General features: G+C 37.7%; 1 protein-coding gene and 1 pseudogene across 3 annotated transcripts in view; one reads left to right on the top strand and one right to left on the bottom strand.

The window, feature by feature from the left end:
* The window catches only part of ASZ1 (ankyrin repeat, SAM and basic leucine zipper domain containing 1), a 69,296-nt gene continuing 51,199 nt past the window's right edge, over window positions 203–18,299 (top strand). The window contains exons 1-4 of one of the 2 annotated variants that reach the window (XM_005679152.2): window positions 203–322; window positions 706–805; window positions 11,435–11,557; window positions 13,311–13,422. In XM_005679152.2, coding sequence (XP_005679209.2) covers window positions 218–322; window positions 706–805; window positions 11,435–11,557; window positions 13,311–13,422 — 440 coding nt within the window. In that variant the 5' untranslated portion in view covers window positions 203–217. The remainder of the gene's footprint in view (window positions 323–705; window positions 806–11,434; window positions 11,558–13,310; window positions 13,423–18,299) is intronic. The other variant, XM_013963306.2, reaches the window with a different exon arrangement.
* Window positions 7,324–7,943, bottom strand: LOC102179732 (annotated as a pseudogene). Its single transcript, XR_001917975.1, has one exon. The product of XR_001917975.1 is annotated as a 60S ribosomal protein L9 pseudogene (transcript).

Genomic DNA, 18,299 nt, shown 5'->3' with positions numbered 1-18,299 from the left:
TTCCCTCTCCCGAGGGTTTTATGACTGGCAGACCGGACTCAGGGCCGCTGCGCGCGCTCACGCGCCTGCGCTGGAGGGTCCAAAGCCCCAGCGCTGGCGCGTCGCGCCTGCCCGCACAGCCTTTCCCGCGCAGGCTTACGCACTGCCCAATGCGCAGGCGCAGATGGAGCCGGTGGGCAGGCAGGCCGCTAGTACCGTGCGGAGAGGGCCGGGTGGTATGGCGGCGAGTCCCCTACGCGGTCTAGCAGTGGCCGGTGGAGGCGAGAGTAGCGAGAGTGAGGATGACGGCTGGGAGATTGGGTATCTCGACCGGACAGCTCAGGTAGCAAAGGAGGCCTTGTCTTGGCCGCACCTGAATCGGCCTTCCCTGGCCATGAAACCTCTTCCTTGCCTGTCTTTCCCTAAAATTTTTTCCCAGCGTGAATACAGGCTTTTGGACAAACTCGCAGTTTCCCTCTCATTTCCCTACTGTGTTTTCCATCAAATACGCCTTTTTAGGTTGTCAATATGGCTCTCTGGGTTTGAACACCTCATTACCCATTCCCTTTAAAGATCCCTTTTTAGTTATGAATTAGACGCAAATTTTGTATTTTGCCTCCCCCCCCAACCCCTAAAATGATGTACCTAAAACCAATCATTATTGTTTCCCAATGCACTGGGAATGAAAATATGTATAACAGTAATTTTTTTTTCCTTCGTTCTTAGAAATTAAAAGGACCGTTACCCGTTGAAGAAAGGCAGGAAACATTTAAGAAGGCTTTGACCTCAGGCAATATTTCATTGGTCGAGGAGCTCCTAGATTCTGGTGAGAGTCAAGAGATGGTTTCAAACCTCGCACAGTTGTTTCAATTCACAGGGATTCCGTGTTGTAAAAGATTTGAGTTGGTTTTATAATGGAAGCACAGTGAATGTTAGTCATATCACGTGTCCTGCATATCTTACTTAACTCTGAGTTCTCTCTGCCTTATTTTTCCCTCTGATACAAATTTGGAATGCTACTGCTGATTACCTTCCATCAGTTCTTCCACTTCCTTTGAAAGGTCTACTCTGACTAAGCCTACCGTGCTTTGATAATCTTGACTCACTTTTCTCAACATTTATCTGTCTATAATTTTGATTGTGTGTTTCTCAAGAGTTGTTCCCAGTTATGTACATTTTAGTTACAGTCTTTGCCTGTGTTGGTTGTGTCAGTGTGTGAATGAGAACAAAGTAGGAATGTATCTGGATACCTTCTCCCGCCTATTGCCTGTTCAGCGTGCTTCTTTGGGCAAGTCATTTAAACTTCCAGAGCCTCTGTTTCTCTATAAAACATCATAATTATGTCTTGGGTCCCATGACGTTTTTCTGTTTGCTAAATATTTTTTTTTAATTACCTTGACATGGAAGTGTGACTTGTCGATACTGACTGAAATTAATCAAAGGAGTAATAAGCATCCACTGTCTGCTTGTAAATACAACACATTCTCACACAAAATTGTATCTGGCAAAATGTTTTTCTTCTATGCTAGAGATGCATGGTTTAATGGAAAGTGAATCATTTGGGAAACCGTACAGTTCTGGATTTGATTACTAGCCTGCCACTTGGCTCTGTAATCCTGACCAAGTTAGGAAACCTTCTAAGCTTCAATGTCCCCATTTTCAAAAGCAAGATGCATTGAATCAAAGGGTTTTTATTTGGGGGGGGAGGGGAGATTAAAATGAGAGAATATATACAAGTCTTAGAACATACGGGCACTATATAAATATTAACTGTTGTACCAAGTAAGGATTGTGTGACTTTATGGACAATGGAACTTGAGTTCATAGGTAAAGAATTAAATAAAATTTGAATAATTGAAAGAGACCTAATACTAGGATATGAGTACATGCAGGAGTGTGCATAGTGTTAGATGGGATGGAATAGGCAGAAATTTCTTTCAGAAAAGAGAGCTTGTCTTGGGAGTAGTGGGACTAGATGCAGTGAAGTGATGGAGTCTCTTGAAAGGACTTGAAAAGAGCCTTCTGGTAAAGTATTTTGTCAACCTTTTAAAATTTGTCTTTAATTACAAAAAATTTTAAGTTCCTTCTAAAAAACCAATAACAAACAGGTATAAGTAGAGAAACACCTTTGTCCCCACTTTAACCTTCACTATCCTTGAAGTCTCACTTTAACGTGTAACTCCTGTTTTAGTATCTCCTGATTTCCTCCCAGAGGTCATCATTTAACACTTAAAAAAGTATTTTTCATATTTTGCCGAACTCATACGTATTCTGTACTAGTTGGAAATCTTAATAAACAAATGAAAGCTCCTTTTGAGTCAGGCATTTTTAGTAGTCCAACGATAACACTGGTTTTTGCTTTTCTGCTATGCACTAACATTTTCAGTTCTCTTTAAATTATTAAGTATTTTGGACAGTCGAAAATGTATGGAGACTTACCTTTTTCCTCCTGGAGATTAGCAGTCTCCTATAGTTGGTATTTTTTATTCCTATGCATGTCTTTATACTTTTACCATATATGTATATATCCACAAACAATATAGTGTTATTTTGAATCGTTTTTTTTTGAGCTATGTAAAAATATCTTGTGTCAATTCTTTTAAACTTTTCTTTTTGCATTTATGCTTAGAACATCATGTGTTTAATAATTTACTTTTTTGAGTTTAGAGGTGATGATTACTAAGAATTTTTATACTAAAATGCCACATTTGCTTATCTTTATCTTCACATCTTTTCCTTTTTACTTTTGCTGTCACAGTTTGAGCAGTAATGTCAATAAGGAAAGAATAATTTTCTCTGATCTTATTCATACGCTTTCAGTTGCAGCAGTTTAAAGAGAAAAATTTGTTAGAGAAGACAAGTTGGGACAGCAGTATATTGTTTATAGAATACTTAGACAGTTTTCTGATGTTTTCTCCAAGGAATTATCATGTACCTTATATCAGTTAAAGTTAGACAACTGGGAATTTGACAAATAATCTTTCAGCACCTTAGTGTTCCTACAGAAAAATACTGAGTCTTCACAGAAATAAAGTGAGTACTCCCTAACAAGTTTGCTTTCCTTCAGTGATATCACCTTTTGCAGATGAAACACTTTATAGCCAGAGTATAAAACCTGTCAAATATAAGGTATTAAGGGAAGGCTGTATTCAGTGGTTTTTCATATGCAAGTTTTCCCTCTTTGAAATAGAAAGATGTTCTATTTTCTTTCTTTTCTTAAAATTAGCAGATATTTCTTAGGTTCAGGAGAAAGTTCACCATTTATATATTGAGCTCTTCATATAGCAAAGGCTTTACATAAATTTAATGGGTTATGTTCACTGCCTCATTAGAACTTTGTGTTTGTACCTTATCTTCTATGCTCCTCCCCAGTCTTAGATCCAAACCTAGATTAGTTCACCAGTTTTTTTATGTGACTAAACAAATCAGTGCTATGGGGGAAAATTAGATGACTTCACGGATTTGTACCATTAATTATTGATTTGAGGGGTTTTAGGGCATCTGGCTTTCTCTCATCCTTCCTTAACAGTTATCATTCATCTCTTCCTGTCTCACTCTGGATGGTGGCTATCTAAAACTTAATCCTACTTCTCAGGCCTGATATCTCATCTGTGCTTCTTACTCTAGCTCATTGTTTCATTCATTTGTCCAAAGCAAACTTGATAGTTATTTTCTTTTTTTTATGTCATTGTTTATTTTTAATGCCAGAACAGTATTCCTGATGCAATTTTAATATTTCATTAAGGCATTAACTTTCATATTATGAGCTGTATCCAAGGTTTTAATGTTTTTTAATTAATTTATTTTTTAATTGAAGATAATTGATTTATAGAATTGTGTTGTTTTTTTGTTAAACCTCAACATGAATCAGCCATACATATATCCTCTGCCTTTTGAACCCCCCTCCCATCTCTCCCCATCCCACCCCTCTAGGTTGATACAGAGCCCCTGTTTGAGTTTCCTGAGCCATACAGCAAATTCCCGTTGGCTATCTATTTTATATATGGTAATATAAGTTTCCATGTTATCTTTTCATACATCTCACCCTCTCCTCCCCTCTCCCCATGCCCGTAAGTCTTATCCTCTATGTCTTTCTCCATTGAAAGTGAAAGTGAAGTCGCTCAGTCGAGTCCGACTCTTTGCGACCCCAGGCTCCTCTGTCCATGGGATTTTCCAGGCAATAGTACTGAAGTGGATTGCCATTTCCTTCTCCAGGGGATCTTCCCGACCCAGGAATCGAACCTGGGTCTCCCACATTGTAGACAGACGTATAACCGTCTGAGCCACCAGGGAAGTTTTTCTCCATTGGTGCCCTGTAAATAAATTCTTCGGTACCATTTTTCTATATTCTATATATATGTATTAGAATATGATATTTATCCTCTTTCTGACTTACTTCACTCTGTATAATAGGTTCTAGGTTCATCCACTTCATTAGAACTGACTCAAATGTGTTCCTTTTTATGGCTGAGTAATATTCCATTGTGTGTATACTACAACTTTTTTATCCATTCATCTGTTGATGGACATCTATGCTGCTTCCATGTTCTAGCTATTGTAAATAGTGCTGCAGTGAAAAATGGGATACATGTGTCTTTTTCAATTTTGGTTTCCTCAGGGTATATGCCTAGGAGTGGGATTGGTTGGTCATATGGTGATTTTATTCCTAGTTTTTTTAAGAAATCTCCATACCATCTTCTGTAGCGACTGTATCACTTTACATTCACACCAACAGCGCAAGAGCATTCCCTTTTTTCCACACCCTTACCAGAATCTATTGTTTGTAGACTTTTTGATGATGGCCATTCTGACCTGTGTGAGGTGATATCTCATTGTAGTTATGATTTGTGTTTCTCTAATAATGAGAGATACTGAGCATCTTTTCATGTGTTTGTGAGCCCATCTGTATGTCTTTGGAGAAATGTCTGTTTAAGTCTTTTTCCCACTTTTTGATTGGGTTGTTTGTTTCTCTGGCATTGAGTTGTATGAGCTGATGTATATTTTGGAAATTAATCCTTTGCCAGTTGTTTCATTTACTATTATTTTCTCCCATTTAAAGAGTTGTCTTTTCACCTTGTTTATAGTTTCCTTTGCTGTGCAAAAGTTTTTAAGTTTAATCAGGTCCCACTTATTTACTTTTGTTTTTATTTCCATTACTCTAGAAGGTGAGTCAAAGAGGATCTTTCTTTGATTTATGTCATCAAGTGTTCTGCCTGTGTTTTCCTCTAAGAGTTTTATAGTTTCTGGTCTTACATTTATGTCTTTAATTCATTTTGAGTTTATCTTTGTGTATGGTGTTAGGAAGTGTTCTAATTTCATTCTTCCACATGTAGCTGTCCAGTTTTCCCAGCACCATTTATTGAAGAGGCTGTCTTTGCCCCATTGTATACTCTTGCCTCCTTTGTCAAAAATAGGTACTCATAGGTGCATGGGTTTATTTCTGGGCTTTCTATCTTGTTCCATTGGTCTATATTTCTGTTTTTGTGCCAGTACCATACTGTCTTGATGACTGTAGCCTTGTAGTATAATCTGATCTCAGGAAGGTTGATTCCCCCAGCTCCATTTTTCTTTCTCAAGACTGCTTTGGCTATTCGGGGTCTTTTGTGTTTCCATATGAATTGTGAAATTTTTTGTCCTAGTTCTGTGAAAAATGTCATTGGTAATTTGATAGGGATCACATTGAATCTGTAGATTGTATTTAATAGTATAGTCATTTTCACAGTATTGATTCTTCCTACCCAGGAACGTGGATTATCTCTCCATCTATTTGTGTCATCTTTGATTTCTTTCAGTAGTGTCTTATAATTTTATGTATACAGTTCTTTTGTCTCCTTAGGTAAGTTTATTCCTAGATATTTTATTCTTTTTGTTGCAGTGGTGAATGGGATTGATTTCTTAATTTCTCTTTCTGATTTTTCATTGTTAGTATATATAAATAGAAGTGATTTCTGTGTATTGATTTTGTATCCTGTAACTTTGCTAAATTCACTGATTAGCTCTAGTAATTTTCTCATATTATCTTTAGGGTTTTCTATGTACAGTATCATGTCATCTTCACACAGTGGGAGCTTTACTTCTTTTCTGATTTGGATTCCTTTTATTTCTTTTTCTTCTCTGATGGCTGTGGCTAGGACTTCCAGAACTGTGTTGAATAATAGTGATGAAAGTGGATGCCCTTGTCTTGTACCTGATCTTAGGGGGAATGCTTTCAGTTTTTCACCATTGAGAATGTTTGCTGTAGGCTTATCATATATGACCTTTACTATGTTGAGGTAGGTTCCTTCTGTGCCCATTTTTTGAAGAGTTTTAATTATAAATGGGTGCTGAGTTTTGTCAAAGGCTTTTTCTGCATCTATTGAGATTATTATATGATTTTTATCTTTCAGTTTGTTAATATGGTGTCTGACATTGATTGATTTGCATATATTGAAGAATCCTTGCATCCCTGGAATAAACCCAACTTGATCATGGTATATGAGCTTTTTGATGTGTTGCTGAATTCTATTTGCTAAAATTTTGTTGAGGAGTTTTGCATCTGTGTTCATCAGTGATATTGGCCTATAGTTTTCTTTTTTTGTGTTGTCTTTGTCTGTTTTTGGTATCAGGGTGATGGTGGCCTCATAGAATGAATTTGAAAGTGTTCCTTCCTCTGCAGTTTTTTGAAAGAGTTTTAGAAGGATAAGCATTAGCACTTCTCTAAGTGTTTGGTAGAATTCTCTTGATTTTTGGAAGATTTTTTATCACACTTCAGTTTCAGTGCTTGTAATTGGGTTGTTCATGATTTCTATTTCTTCCTGGTTCAGTCTTGGAAGGTTGAACTTTTCTAAGAATCTGTCTGTTTCTTCCAGGTTATGCATTTTATTGTCTTATACTTGTTCATAATAGTCTCTTATAATCCTTTGTATTTCTGCATTGTCTGTTGTAACCTCTCCTTTCTCATTTCTAATTTGTTGATTTGATTCTTCTCTCTTTTTTTCTTGATGAGTCTGGCTGAAGGTTTGTCAGTTTGGTTTATCTCCTCAAAGAACCAGCTTTTGGTTTTATTAATCTTTACTATTGTTTCTTTCATTTGTTTTTCATTTATTTCTGCTCAGATCTTTATGATTTATTTCTTTCTACTAATTTTGGGTTTTTGTGTTTTTTTTGTTCTTCTTTTTCCAGTTGTTTTAGGTGCAAAGTTAGGTTGTCTATTTGATGTGGGTTTTTTTGTTTCTTTTCTTTTTTTTTTTTTTTTAGGAAAAAATCTCAAATCAAGAGTTTTTATTGTCTCTTTAAAGGATCACAACTGAGTCCATAGAACCTCCATAGAACCATCTGAGTTCAAGCAGCCATCTTGTTGTTTCTGCAGCAGGATCACTGAGATCTTATTCATCAGCCTGCTGAACTGTTCCTTTTTCAGATACATAGATACCATCCAAAAATTTTCTGATATCCTTGTTTTTAACTGTGGTGGCTTGCTGAATCAAAGCAGCTGAATTTGACACAAGTTCAATGTCATTTCCTTCAAGAATCAACTCATCTTTCTGGGCTTGAGATACTGAACAGGCAACCCCTGGCCTCATTCGAACCCTGCGTATGTATTTTTCACCCCAAAAATTTCGGATTTCCACAAGAGAACCATTCTCCTGAATAACAACGTTGATGGGGAAGTGGGCATACACCGACCTCATCTTGTAACGGAAGCCCAGTGTAACACCCTTGATCATGTTCTGTACGTGACTACAGACTGTGCGAACAGTGGCCAGTTCCTTTCTGTTTCCCCACCATTTGTCAACACGGAGCCTCTTCTTTTTCTTTCCAAGGAGACTGAGTTCTACACTGATGTGATTGAAGTCCCTCCGCAGGGTGCCTCTGGGGCCCTTCACAATAACTGTCCGTCCCTTCAAGTTAATGTCGACATTTTCTGGGATGTCGACAGTCTGATTGCTGAGAATGGTCTTCATTCTCGCAGTAGATGCGGCAAAAAGAGCTTTTGTTTGTTTCTTGAGGTAGGATTGTATTACTGTAAGCTTCCTTCTTAGAACTGCTTTTGCTGCCTCTCATAGGTTTTGAGTTGTGTTTTCATTGTTACTTGTTTCTAGAAATTTTTTGATTTCTCTTTTTATTTCTTCAGTAACCTGTTGGTTATTTAGAAACTTCTTGTTTAATCTTCATGTGTTTGTGTTTCTTACAGTTTTTTTCTTGTAATTAATATCTAGTCTCATAGCGTTGTGGTTGGAGAAGATGCTTGATATGATTTAAATTTTCTTAAGTTTACTGAGGTTTCATTTGTGACCCAAGATGTGGTCTATCCTGGAGAATGTTGCATGTGCACTTGAAAAGGTGTATTCTTTTGCTTTTGGATAGAATGTCCTGAGATATCAGTGAGATCCAGCTCATCTAATGTATCATTTAAGACTTACATTTCCTTATTAATTTTCTGTTTTGATGATCTGTCCATTGGTGTGAGTGGGGTGTTAAAGTCTCCTACTATTATTGTGTTACTGTCAGTTTCTCCTTTTATGTCTGTTAGTGTTTGTCTTATGTATTGAGGTGCTCCTATGATGGGTGCATAAGTATTTACAATTGTTATGTCTCCCTCTTGGATTGATCCCTTGATCATTAGGCAACGTCCTTCTTTATGTCTTGTAATATTCTTTAAGGTCTATTTTGTCTGATATGAGGATTGCTACTCCAGCTTTCTTTTGCCTCCCATTTGCATGGAATATATCTTTTTGTCCTCTCACTTTCAGTCTGTATGTCTTGAGATCTGAAGTGGGTTTCTTGTAGACAGCATATATATGGGTCTTGTTTTGGTATCCATTCAGCCAGTCTGTGTCTTTTGGTTGGAGCATTTAATCCATTTACATTTAAAGTAATTATTGCTATATATGTTCCTATTGCCATTTTCTTTAATTGTTTGGGGTTGATTTTGTATATCTTTTTCCTCTCTTGTTTTTCTTGACTATATAAGTCCCTTTATCATTTATTGTAAAGCTGGTTTGGTGGTACTGAATTCTCTTAAGTTTTGCTTGTCTGAAAAGCTTTTTGTTTCTCAATCAATTTTGAATGAGATCCTTGCCAGGTACAGTAATCTTGGTTGTAGACTTTTCCCTCTCAGTACTTTAAAATATATCCTGCCATTCCCTTCTGGCCTGCAGAGTTTCTGCTGAAAGATCAGCTGTTAAATGTATGGGGTTTCCCTTGTTTGTTACTTTTTGCTTTTCCCTTGCTGTTTTTAATATTCTTTCTTTGTGTTTAGTCTCTGTTAATTTGATTAGTATGTGTCTTGGCGTGTTTCTCCTTGGGTTTATCCTGTATGGGACTTCATGCCTCTTGAACTTGATTATTCCCTTTTCCATGTTGGGGAAATTTTCAACTATAATCTCTTCAAAACTTTTCTCATACCCTTTCTTTTTCTCTTCTTCTTCTGGGGCCCCCATAATTCAAATATTCGTGTGTTTGATATTGTCCCATAGGTCTCTGAGCCTATCCTCACTTCTTTTCATTGTTTTTACTTTATTCTGCTCTTCGGAAGTTATTTCCACTATTTTATCTTCCAGCTCACTGATTCGTTCTTCTGCTTCAGATATTCTGCTATTCATTCCTTTTAAGGTATTTTTAACTTCCGTAATTGTGTTGTTTGTCTCTCTGTGTTTATTCTTTAATTCTTCTAGGTCTTTGTTAATTGATTCTTGCACTTTCTCCATTATGTTTTCAAGGTTTTTGATCATCTTTACTATCATTATTCTGAATTGTTTTTCAGATAGTTTGCCTATTTCCTCATTTATTTGGACTTGTGTTCATAGTTTGTTCCTTCATTTGTGTAGTATGTCTCCGTCTTTTCATTATTTTTTTTTGAACTTATTGTGTTTGAGGTCTCCTTTTCCCAGGCTTCAAGGCTGAATTCTTTCTTCCTTTTGTTTTCTGCCCTCCTAAGGTCAGTCCAGTGGTTTGTGTAAGCTTGTATAGGGTGAGATTTGTGCTGAGTTTTTTTGTTCTTTTGTTTTTCCTCTAATGGCCATGGCTGAGTTAGGTGGTAATCCTGTTTGGTGACGATTGGGTTTGTATTTTTGTTTTGTTTGTTGTTTGGCTGAGGTGTCCTACACAGGGTGCTTGGGTGATGCCAGCTGTTGTATTCAAATGGTTTCCTTTGTGTGAGTTCTCACTATTTGATACTCCATAGAGTTAGTTCTCTGATAGTCTAGGGTCTTGGAGTCAGTGCTCCTACTCCAGAGACTCAGGGCTTGATCTGTGAAAAGTTCTGCTCCATGGTTTAAATTCTGTTCTTGGCCTTCTCAAGAGTCTTTCCACCTCTGAGCTCTGCTTCTCTCTGTGTTGTTTCCACCTATGATAGGGTCTCCAGTTAGATGGACAGAGGCTTCTGACTGCATTAGACTCATGTTCCATCCTCTCAGTAGTCCCAGCTGAGAAACGTACCCCTTCCTCAAAAGTTTCAAGCAAAGAATCTGATATTTTCTATTTATTCTTTCTTAACACTCCTTTTCCTCAAAGTAACTTTACATTCCACTAACCCTGTCTTTGAACTATCCTTTTGTATTCCTTCTCTTTCTCAACTGCCCTTGCTCTGACTTTTGCTTGGACTTGTAACCTCATTACCAGGTCTTCCTGCCTCCTATCCCACTCTCAGCAGTGGTACCTAAATTGTTGTCTTAAAATACAATTGTAATAATATAAATCCCTGGATCACAAAGTACAGTCTACATTGCTTAACAGAGCTTTCATAATCAAACCCTAACCTACCTTTTTAGCCTCATGTTTGGCCAGTAACCCATGGTTAAATTTTGCATTCAGAAGGAAGTTAAGAGAGTTTTAATAAGGAGTATTTTCTATATTTGCCACCATAGAGATGTGTGATAATATCTAACTAAAAAGACATTTTTACATCTGTGAAACTTCCCAACTGCCCTAGAAAGGAAAAGGTAGGATGTAAAAACCTGTCCTAATATAGATAACATATTATATGAAAAAAAGCCTTCCTGGTAGCTCAGTGGTAAAGAATCCACCCACTAATGCAGGAGATGTGGGAGACGTGGGTTCAATCTCTGGTCAGGAAGATCCCCTGCAGAAGGAAATGGCAACCCACTCCATATTCTTTCGTGGAAAATCCCATGGACAGAGGAGCCTGGCGGGCTACAATCTATGGGGTTGCAAAGAGTCAGAAACCACTGAGCAGCTGAACAACAAATATATGAAAAATATATTTGACAGATCCAGTCTCTTGAAATATAGTGACATGGAAGTGAACTATAGCAAAAGTGAAGTTAACTATTTTATTATAGTTCACATATAATTATTTTCTATTTTTCTTAAGCCGTTATTACCAAGAAATTCCCTTCCATTGTGAAGTACATGGTGTATGTCACTGTGTGCAGTACTTTCAACATATTAATGTGACGTGGATTTGTTTGTTTTGGTGAAGGAGGCTTGTAAAAGCTTGTTTTTGTGTTAACAGGCATCAGTGTAGATACCAGCTTTCAGTATGGGTGGACTTCCCTTATGTATGCTGCTAGTGTTTCCAATGTAGAGCTGGTTCGGGTCCTTCTGGACAGAGGTGCTAATGCAAGCTTTGATAAGGGTAAGATGTTTTAAATATTTAAAATATGTGAACATTTACTTTGTATACTTCTCTGTTTAGAAACCAAATTATATTCTCTTTGGGGCAGTGATATATACTTTTTCCATGCTCTATTTTCATATATTCACTTCAAAATAAAAACTTGGCTCTTAAAAAATCATAATAAGGGTAAAATGTTTGAGGTAACTGATTATTTTTACTGTGATTTTCTTGATCCCCAAGCAACTATTATGCAAAGTAAAAAAAACTTAAAAGAGTTTTTAAAAAATATCTTCCTGTTATATAAACAGAAAACCAAATTAGAAACCATAGATATTTTGAAAAACCTTCTTTCCAAAGAGGTAGATTCCATTTATATTACCATTATAACAGATTGTGTTATTAATATGTACCTTTAAAAATCTGTGCTAGAGAGTTTTACAACTCAATTCTGAATTATATCACTTAAAAGTTGTTTCAAAGATAATTATTAAATCCATTTCTTTATTTGTTATTAAATAATTTCTACTCATTATTGCTTTGAATAAGAGTATATGTACAAATCCTATTTAATTATTATATTGAATAACTATTTTTACATGTTTACAATAGACAGATTTACTTTTTAATTCGGATATAGTTTTCATGTGAGAATTTTCATATTAACTTTGTAGTGCATTTGATATTTGTATGATCATTTCTATTCTGTTTTCTCATTTATATATTTGATATGATTTCATGTCTTAGCAATATTTTATGTTTAATCTGTTGCTGTGGTAGGTTTTTCTTTTTATTATGTCATTTAAAATATTACTAAATGGAAGCTATACTTAAATTTTTGAAAGTGTAAAATGTTCTGCCCAAAAAATTGATCAGTAGTTTTCTTTCTTTGCTTTTTGTAAACAGAGAATACCTTACAGTTATAAAACATTTTGCCCAGCATGTCCGCATAAATTATTTTGTTTATCTCACAGGCCCACTCAGGTAGAGGGCAGACATTAGCTTTTCAACTGTAAGGTAAATCTACTGAGAGACTAAGATATCACTGGAGTCATAGTTTAGCAGTGACAGAACTGGGACCAGAATCTAGATTTCTATATTTGGTCAATAATGAACCACAAATATAAACCATGGCATGACTTAGTTTAAGTTCCCCAGTTCTTACTTGAGAATTATTTTTTGTCTGTTAATTAACCCTGATCTCCACTGATGCCATAGGAGCCAAGGGAAGAAGAGTTTTAGGAAATGGGATGAGCTGAGAGAGATCAAGTAGGCAAGGACTAAAAAGAAACCAACAGGTGTAGCAGTTAGGACATCTTCAGTAGGAGGGTTTGGTCATAAGCCAGATCTCAGTGAGTTTTAAATGAGTGAGAAGCAAAGAAGTAAAATCAGAGAATATCAGTCATTGATTTTTGTCCAAGGCAAATTTGCCTGTTGAAGGCAAATTTTAATCAACCAAAAACTGTTCAGTTCCAGGCGGTAAATCTGCACAGAGCCCATGCTCTGAACCACTTTCCTATCCTCTTGAAGAAATGAGAATAGGGAAAGGAAATTAGTAAATGAATTGTAGATATACTTTGGAAATTGTTCATCCCTCATCTCAGTTTTAGGTGAAGGAATACAAAATTACCTGTTAAGAACAAGAGATTTGGGAATAAGTTACAGAAGTTTAAAAATGCCATAAATATTTAGAATGTTTTGAATGATAAAAGAAGTCAGCTAGTTACAATTTCTGATGTGTGCGGGGTTTTCCTCACTTTTCTTTTCATTATAGATAAGCAAACTGTTTTGATTACTGCATGTTCTGCTCGTGGCTCGGAGGAAAAGATCTTGAAGTGTATAGAGCTACTACTTTCAAGAAATGCTGATCCAAATGTCGCTTGTAGGTAAGAATCTTACTGTTGGTTCAAAAATGATGAAGATGTACTTTTCTTTGATAATCAGTCTTTTCTTTGTTAAACATTTGACAGCATGATTTTTTAAAAATCATAACCAATATATGTTTACTTGGCCATATAACTGATGAATGAAAATAGGTCATAAGGTCATGATTCCAATTGTATAAGTGTGTCAAAGGACAGGTATATCATCAAAAGTAGTCTTTCATATTTTAATTTTGGAAGAATATGCTAAGAAGTTGATGTGAGAGGAAGAAAGACAATTATTAACTGTATCACTTTCCTTTGAATTGCACACTCAAAAGAATATGATAATTGAGCTATAATAGTAAAGCCTCTTAGCATTCTCTCTATAAACACTAATCGACAGAAGTCTGTTACAGTGTGTAAAGTAGCATGGAAGCCCTTCTGTATTCTGTGGATATAATGAAAATGACAGAGTATTAGTCTGTATATAATATGAAAAAAAGAGAGAATTTTATCTGTATTACAGACAGGAAGATAATTCTAGATCTTAAAATGGAAGTGATTCACTAGTCAAATGTACCACTTGGTTCTATTTGCACTAAAGGTGAAGAGAAGAATAAAAATTAGGACAAAACTATTGAGCTCCCTTTGTTGTTCAGTCACTCAGTCCTGTTGGTTTGCAACTCCATGAATTGTAGCATGCCTATCTTCCCTATCTTTCACCATCTCCTGGAGTTTTCTCAGACTCATATCCATTGAGCCAGTGATGCTATCCAAGCATCTTATCCTCTGTCGCCTCCTCCTCCTGCCTTCAATCATTCCCAGTATTAGAGTTAGCTCTGCGCATCAGGTAGCCACAGTATTGGAGCTTCAGCTTCAGCCTCAGTCCTTCCAATGAATAGTCATGGTTGATTTCCTTTAGGATTGACTGGTTTTATCTCCTTGCTGTTCAAGGGACTCTCAAGTCTTCCCTAGCACCACAGTTCGAAGGCATCAATTCTTTGGTGCTCAGCCTTCTTTATTGTCCAGCTCTCATATCCATACATGACTACTAGAAAAACCGTAACTTTGACCAATACAGACCTTTGTCAGGAAGTAATGTCTCTGCTTTTTAATATGCCATGTAGGTTTGTCATTGCTTTTCTTCCAAGGAGCAAGCAAGTTTTTAATTTAGTCACTGTTAACAGTGATTTTGGAGCCCAAGAAAATAAAGTCAGCTACTGTTTTCATTGTTTCCCTATCTATTTGCCATGAAGTGATGGGACCAGATGCCATGATCTTAGTTTTCTGAATGTTGAGTTTAAAGCCAGCTCTTCACTCTCCTCTTTCACCTTCATCAAGAGGCTCTTTAGTTCCTCTTTGCTTTCTGCCATAAGGGTGGTGTCATCTACATATCTGAGATTATTGATATTTCTCCCAGCATTCTTGATTGCAGCTGGTGTTTCATCCAGCCTGGCATTTCACATAATATACTCTGCATATAAGTTAAATAAGCAGGGTGACAGTATACAGCCTTGATGTACTCCTTTCCCAATTTGAAACCAGTCTGTTGTTCCATGTCCGGTTCTAACTGTTGCTTCTTGACCTGCATACAGATTTCTCAGGAGGCAGGTCAGGTGGTCTGGTATTCACACTTCTAGAAGAATCCTCCACAGTTTGTTGTGATCTACACAGTTAAAGGCTTTAGCATATTCAGTGAAGCAGAAGTAGATGTTTTTCTGGAATTCTCTAGCTTTTTCTATGATCCAACAGATGTTTGTAATTTGATCTCTGGTTCCTCTTTTCTGAATCCAGCTTGTATATTGGGAAGTTCTTCATTCACATACTATTGAAGCCTAGCTTGAAGGATTTTGAGTATTACTTTGTTAGCATGTGAAATGAGCTCAGTTGTACAGTAGTTTGAACATTCTTTGGCATTGCCCTTCTTTGGGACCGGAATGAAAACTGACCTTTTCTAGTCCTGTGACCATGGCAGAGTTTTCCAAATTTGCTGGCATTTTGAGTGGAGCACTTTCACAGCATCATCTTTTGGAATTTGAAATAGCTCAGCTGGAATTGTCACCTCCACTGGCTTTGTTCATAGTGATGTTTCCTAAGGCCCACATGACTTCACATTCCAGGATGTCTGGCTCTGGGTGAGTGATAACCACTCTACCATCATGGTTATCCAGGTCATTAAGATCTTTTTTGTATAGTTCTGTCTATTCTTATCACCTCTTCTTAATATCTTCTGCTTCTGTTAGGTCCTTAGTGTTTCTGTCCTTTATTTTGCCCATCTTTATATGGAATATTCCCTTTATATCTCTAATTTTCTTGAAGAGATCTCTAGTCTTTCCCATTCTATTGTTTTCCTCTATTTCTTTGCATTGTTCACTTAAAAGGGTTTCTTATCTCTCCTTGCTGTTGTCTGGAACTCTGCATTCAGATTGGTATATCTTTCCTTTTCTCTTTTTTTTTTTTTGCTTCTCTTCTTTTCTCAGCTAATTGTAGGGCCTCCTCAGACAACCATTTTGTCTTTTTGTATTTATTTTTCTTGGGGATGGTTTTGATCATTGTCTCCTGTACAGTGTCACGAACCTCTGTCCATAGTTCTTCAGGCACTCTGTCTATCATATCTAATTCCTTGAATCTATTTGTCACTTCCACTGTATAATCATAAGGGATTTGATTTAGGTCATACCTGAATGGCCTTGTGGTTTTCCCTACTTTCTTCAATTTAAGTCTGAATTTTGCAATAAGAAGTTCATGATCTGAGCCCCAGTCAGCTCCCAGTCTTGTTTTTGCTGGCTGCATAGAGCTTCTCCATCTTTGGCTACAAGGAATATAATCAGTCTGATTTCAGTATTGACAACTGAGGATGTCCACATGTACAGTTGTCTCTTGTGATATTGGAAGAGGGTGTTTGCTATGACCTGGGGGTTCTCTTGCTAAAACCCTGTTAGGCTTTTCCCTGCTTCATTTTGTACTCCAGGGCCAAACTTGCCTTGTTTCTCTAGGTATCTCTTGACATCCTGCTTTTGCATTCCAGATGATGAAAAGGACATCTTTTTGGTTTCTTTGGTGTTAATTCTAGAAGGTCCTGTAAGTCTTCATTAGGACCATTCAACTTTAGCTCTTTCAGCATTAGTGGTTGGGGCATAGACTTGAATTACTGTGATGTTGAACGGTTTGCCTTGGAAATGAACCAGGATCATTCTGTTGTTTTTGAGCTTGCACCCATGTACTGCATTTCGAACTCTTTTGTTGACTGTGAGGGCTACTCCATTTCTTCTCAGGGATTCTTGCCCGCAGGAGTAGATATAATGATCATCTGAATTAAATTTGCCCATTCCAGTCCATTTTAGTTCACTGATTAATAAAAGGTCGATGTTCACTCTTGCCATCTCCTGTTTGACCATTTCCAGTTTATCTTGATTCATGGACCTAACATTTCAGGTTCTTATGTATTCTTTATAGCATCAGACTTGACTTTCACCATCAGACACATCCACAGCTGAGCGTTGTTTCCACTTTGGCTCAGCCTCTTCATTCCTTCTGGAGCTATTTCTCTGCTCTTCTCCAATAGCATATTAGACATCTTCCAACCTGGGGAGCTCATCTTTCAATGTCATATCTTTTTGCCTTTTCATACTGTTCATGGGGTTCTCAAGGCAAGAAGGCTGAAGTGGTTTGTCATTGCCTTCTCCAGTGGACCACATTTTGTCAAAACTCTCCACCATGACCCATCCATTCTGGGTGGCCCTAAACAGCATGACTTATAGTTTCATTGAGTTGGGCAAGGTTATGGTCCATGTGATCATTTGGTTAGATTTCTGTGGTTGTGGTTTTCATTCTGTCTGCCCTCTGATGGATGAGGATAAGAGGCTTCTGCAAGCTTCCTAATGGGAGGGACTGGCTGTGGGGAAAACTGGGTCTTGTTCTGGTGGGCAGAGCCATGGTCAGTAACTCGTTCATCCAGTTCTCTGCTGATGGGTGTAGGGCTGTATTCCTTCCCTGTAGTTGAGGCCAAACTATGGTAGGGGTAATAGTGATAATGGCAACATCCTTCAAGAGGACTTTTGCAAGCACGCCGGGCCTCCTCGGACTACTGTAGCCAGTATCCTGACCCTGTGGTAGGCCACTGTCAACTCGCACCTCTGCCAGAGACTCCCAAGCACACACAGACAAGTCTGGCTCAGTCTTCTTTTGGGGTCACTGCTCCTTTCTCCTGAGTCTTGGTGTGCACAAGATTTTGTTTGTGAACCCCAAGAGTCTGTTTCCCCAGTCCTTTGGAAGTTCTGTAATCAAATCCTGCTGACCTCCAAAGTCAGATTCCCTGGGGATATTCAGTTCCTTTGATGGGAAAGGGACTTCCCAGGTTGGGAAGTCTGTTGCGGGGCCTAGAACTTTTGCAGCAGTGGGAGAACTTTGTTCTCCAGTTTGTGAGTTGCCTGCTCGGCAGCCATATAGTGGGGTTAATGGCAGTCTCCTTCAAGAGGCTATTTGCCATGCCTCCCAGGACTGCTGTTGCCAGAGCCTCTGTCCCCATGGCAGGCCACTGCTGATTCACGTCTCCACAGAAGACCCTCAAACACTCAAAGGTAGGTCTGGCTCAGTCTCTTGTGGGGGTCACTGCTCCTTTTCCTCTGCCCTGGGGCACACAAGGTTTTGCTTGTGCCCACCAAGGGTCTCTGGTGGGTATGAGGTTTGATTTTAAATGCAGTTGCGTCCCTCTGGCCACCTTGTTGTGGCTTCTCCTTTGCCCTTGGTTGTGGGGTATCTTTTTTTTGGTGGGTTCCAACATTCGCCTGTCCATAGTTGTTCAGCAGCTAGTTGCAATTTTGGTGTTCTCGCAGAAGATGAGCACTCGTCTTATATATATTGATGTTATTTTAATGTTAGCCACTTACCAAATTGCT

Source organism: Capra hircus, chromosome 4, assembly GCF_001704415.2.
Source record: "Capra hircus breed San Clemente chromosome 4, ASM170441v1, whole genome shotgun sequence".
In the NCBI taxonomy this organism is placed as follows: domain Eukaryota; kingdom Metazoa; phylum Chordata; class Mammalia; order Artiodactyla; family Bovidae; genus Capra; species Capra hircus.
Note: the sequence above shows the minus strand (reverse complement) of the source record. Positions and strands in the feature narration are given on the sequence as shown.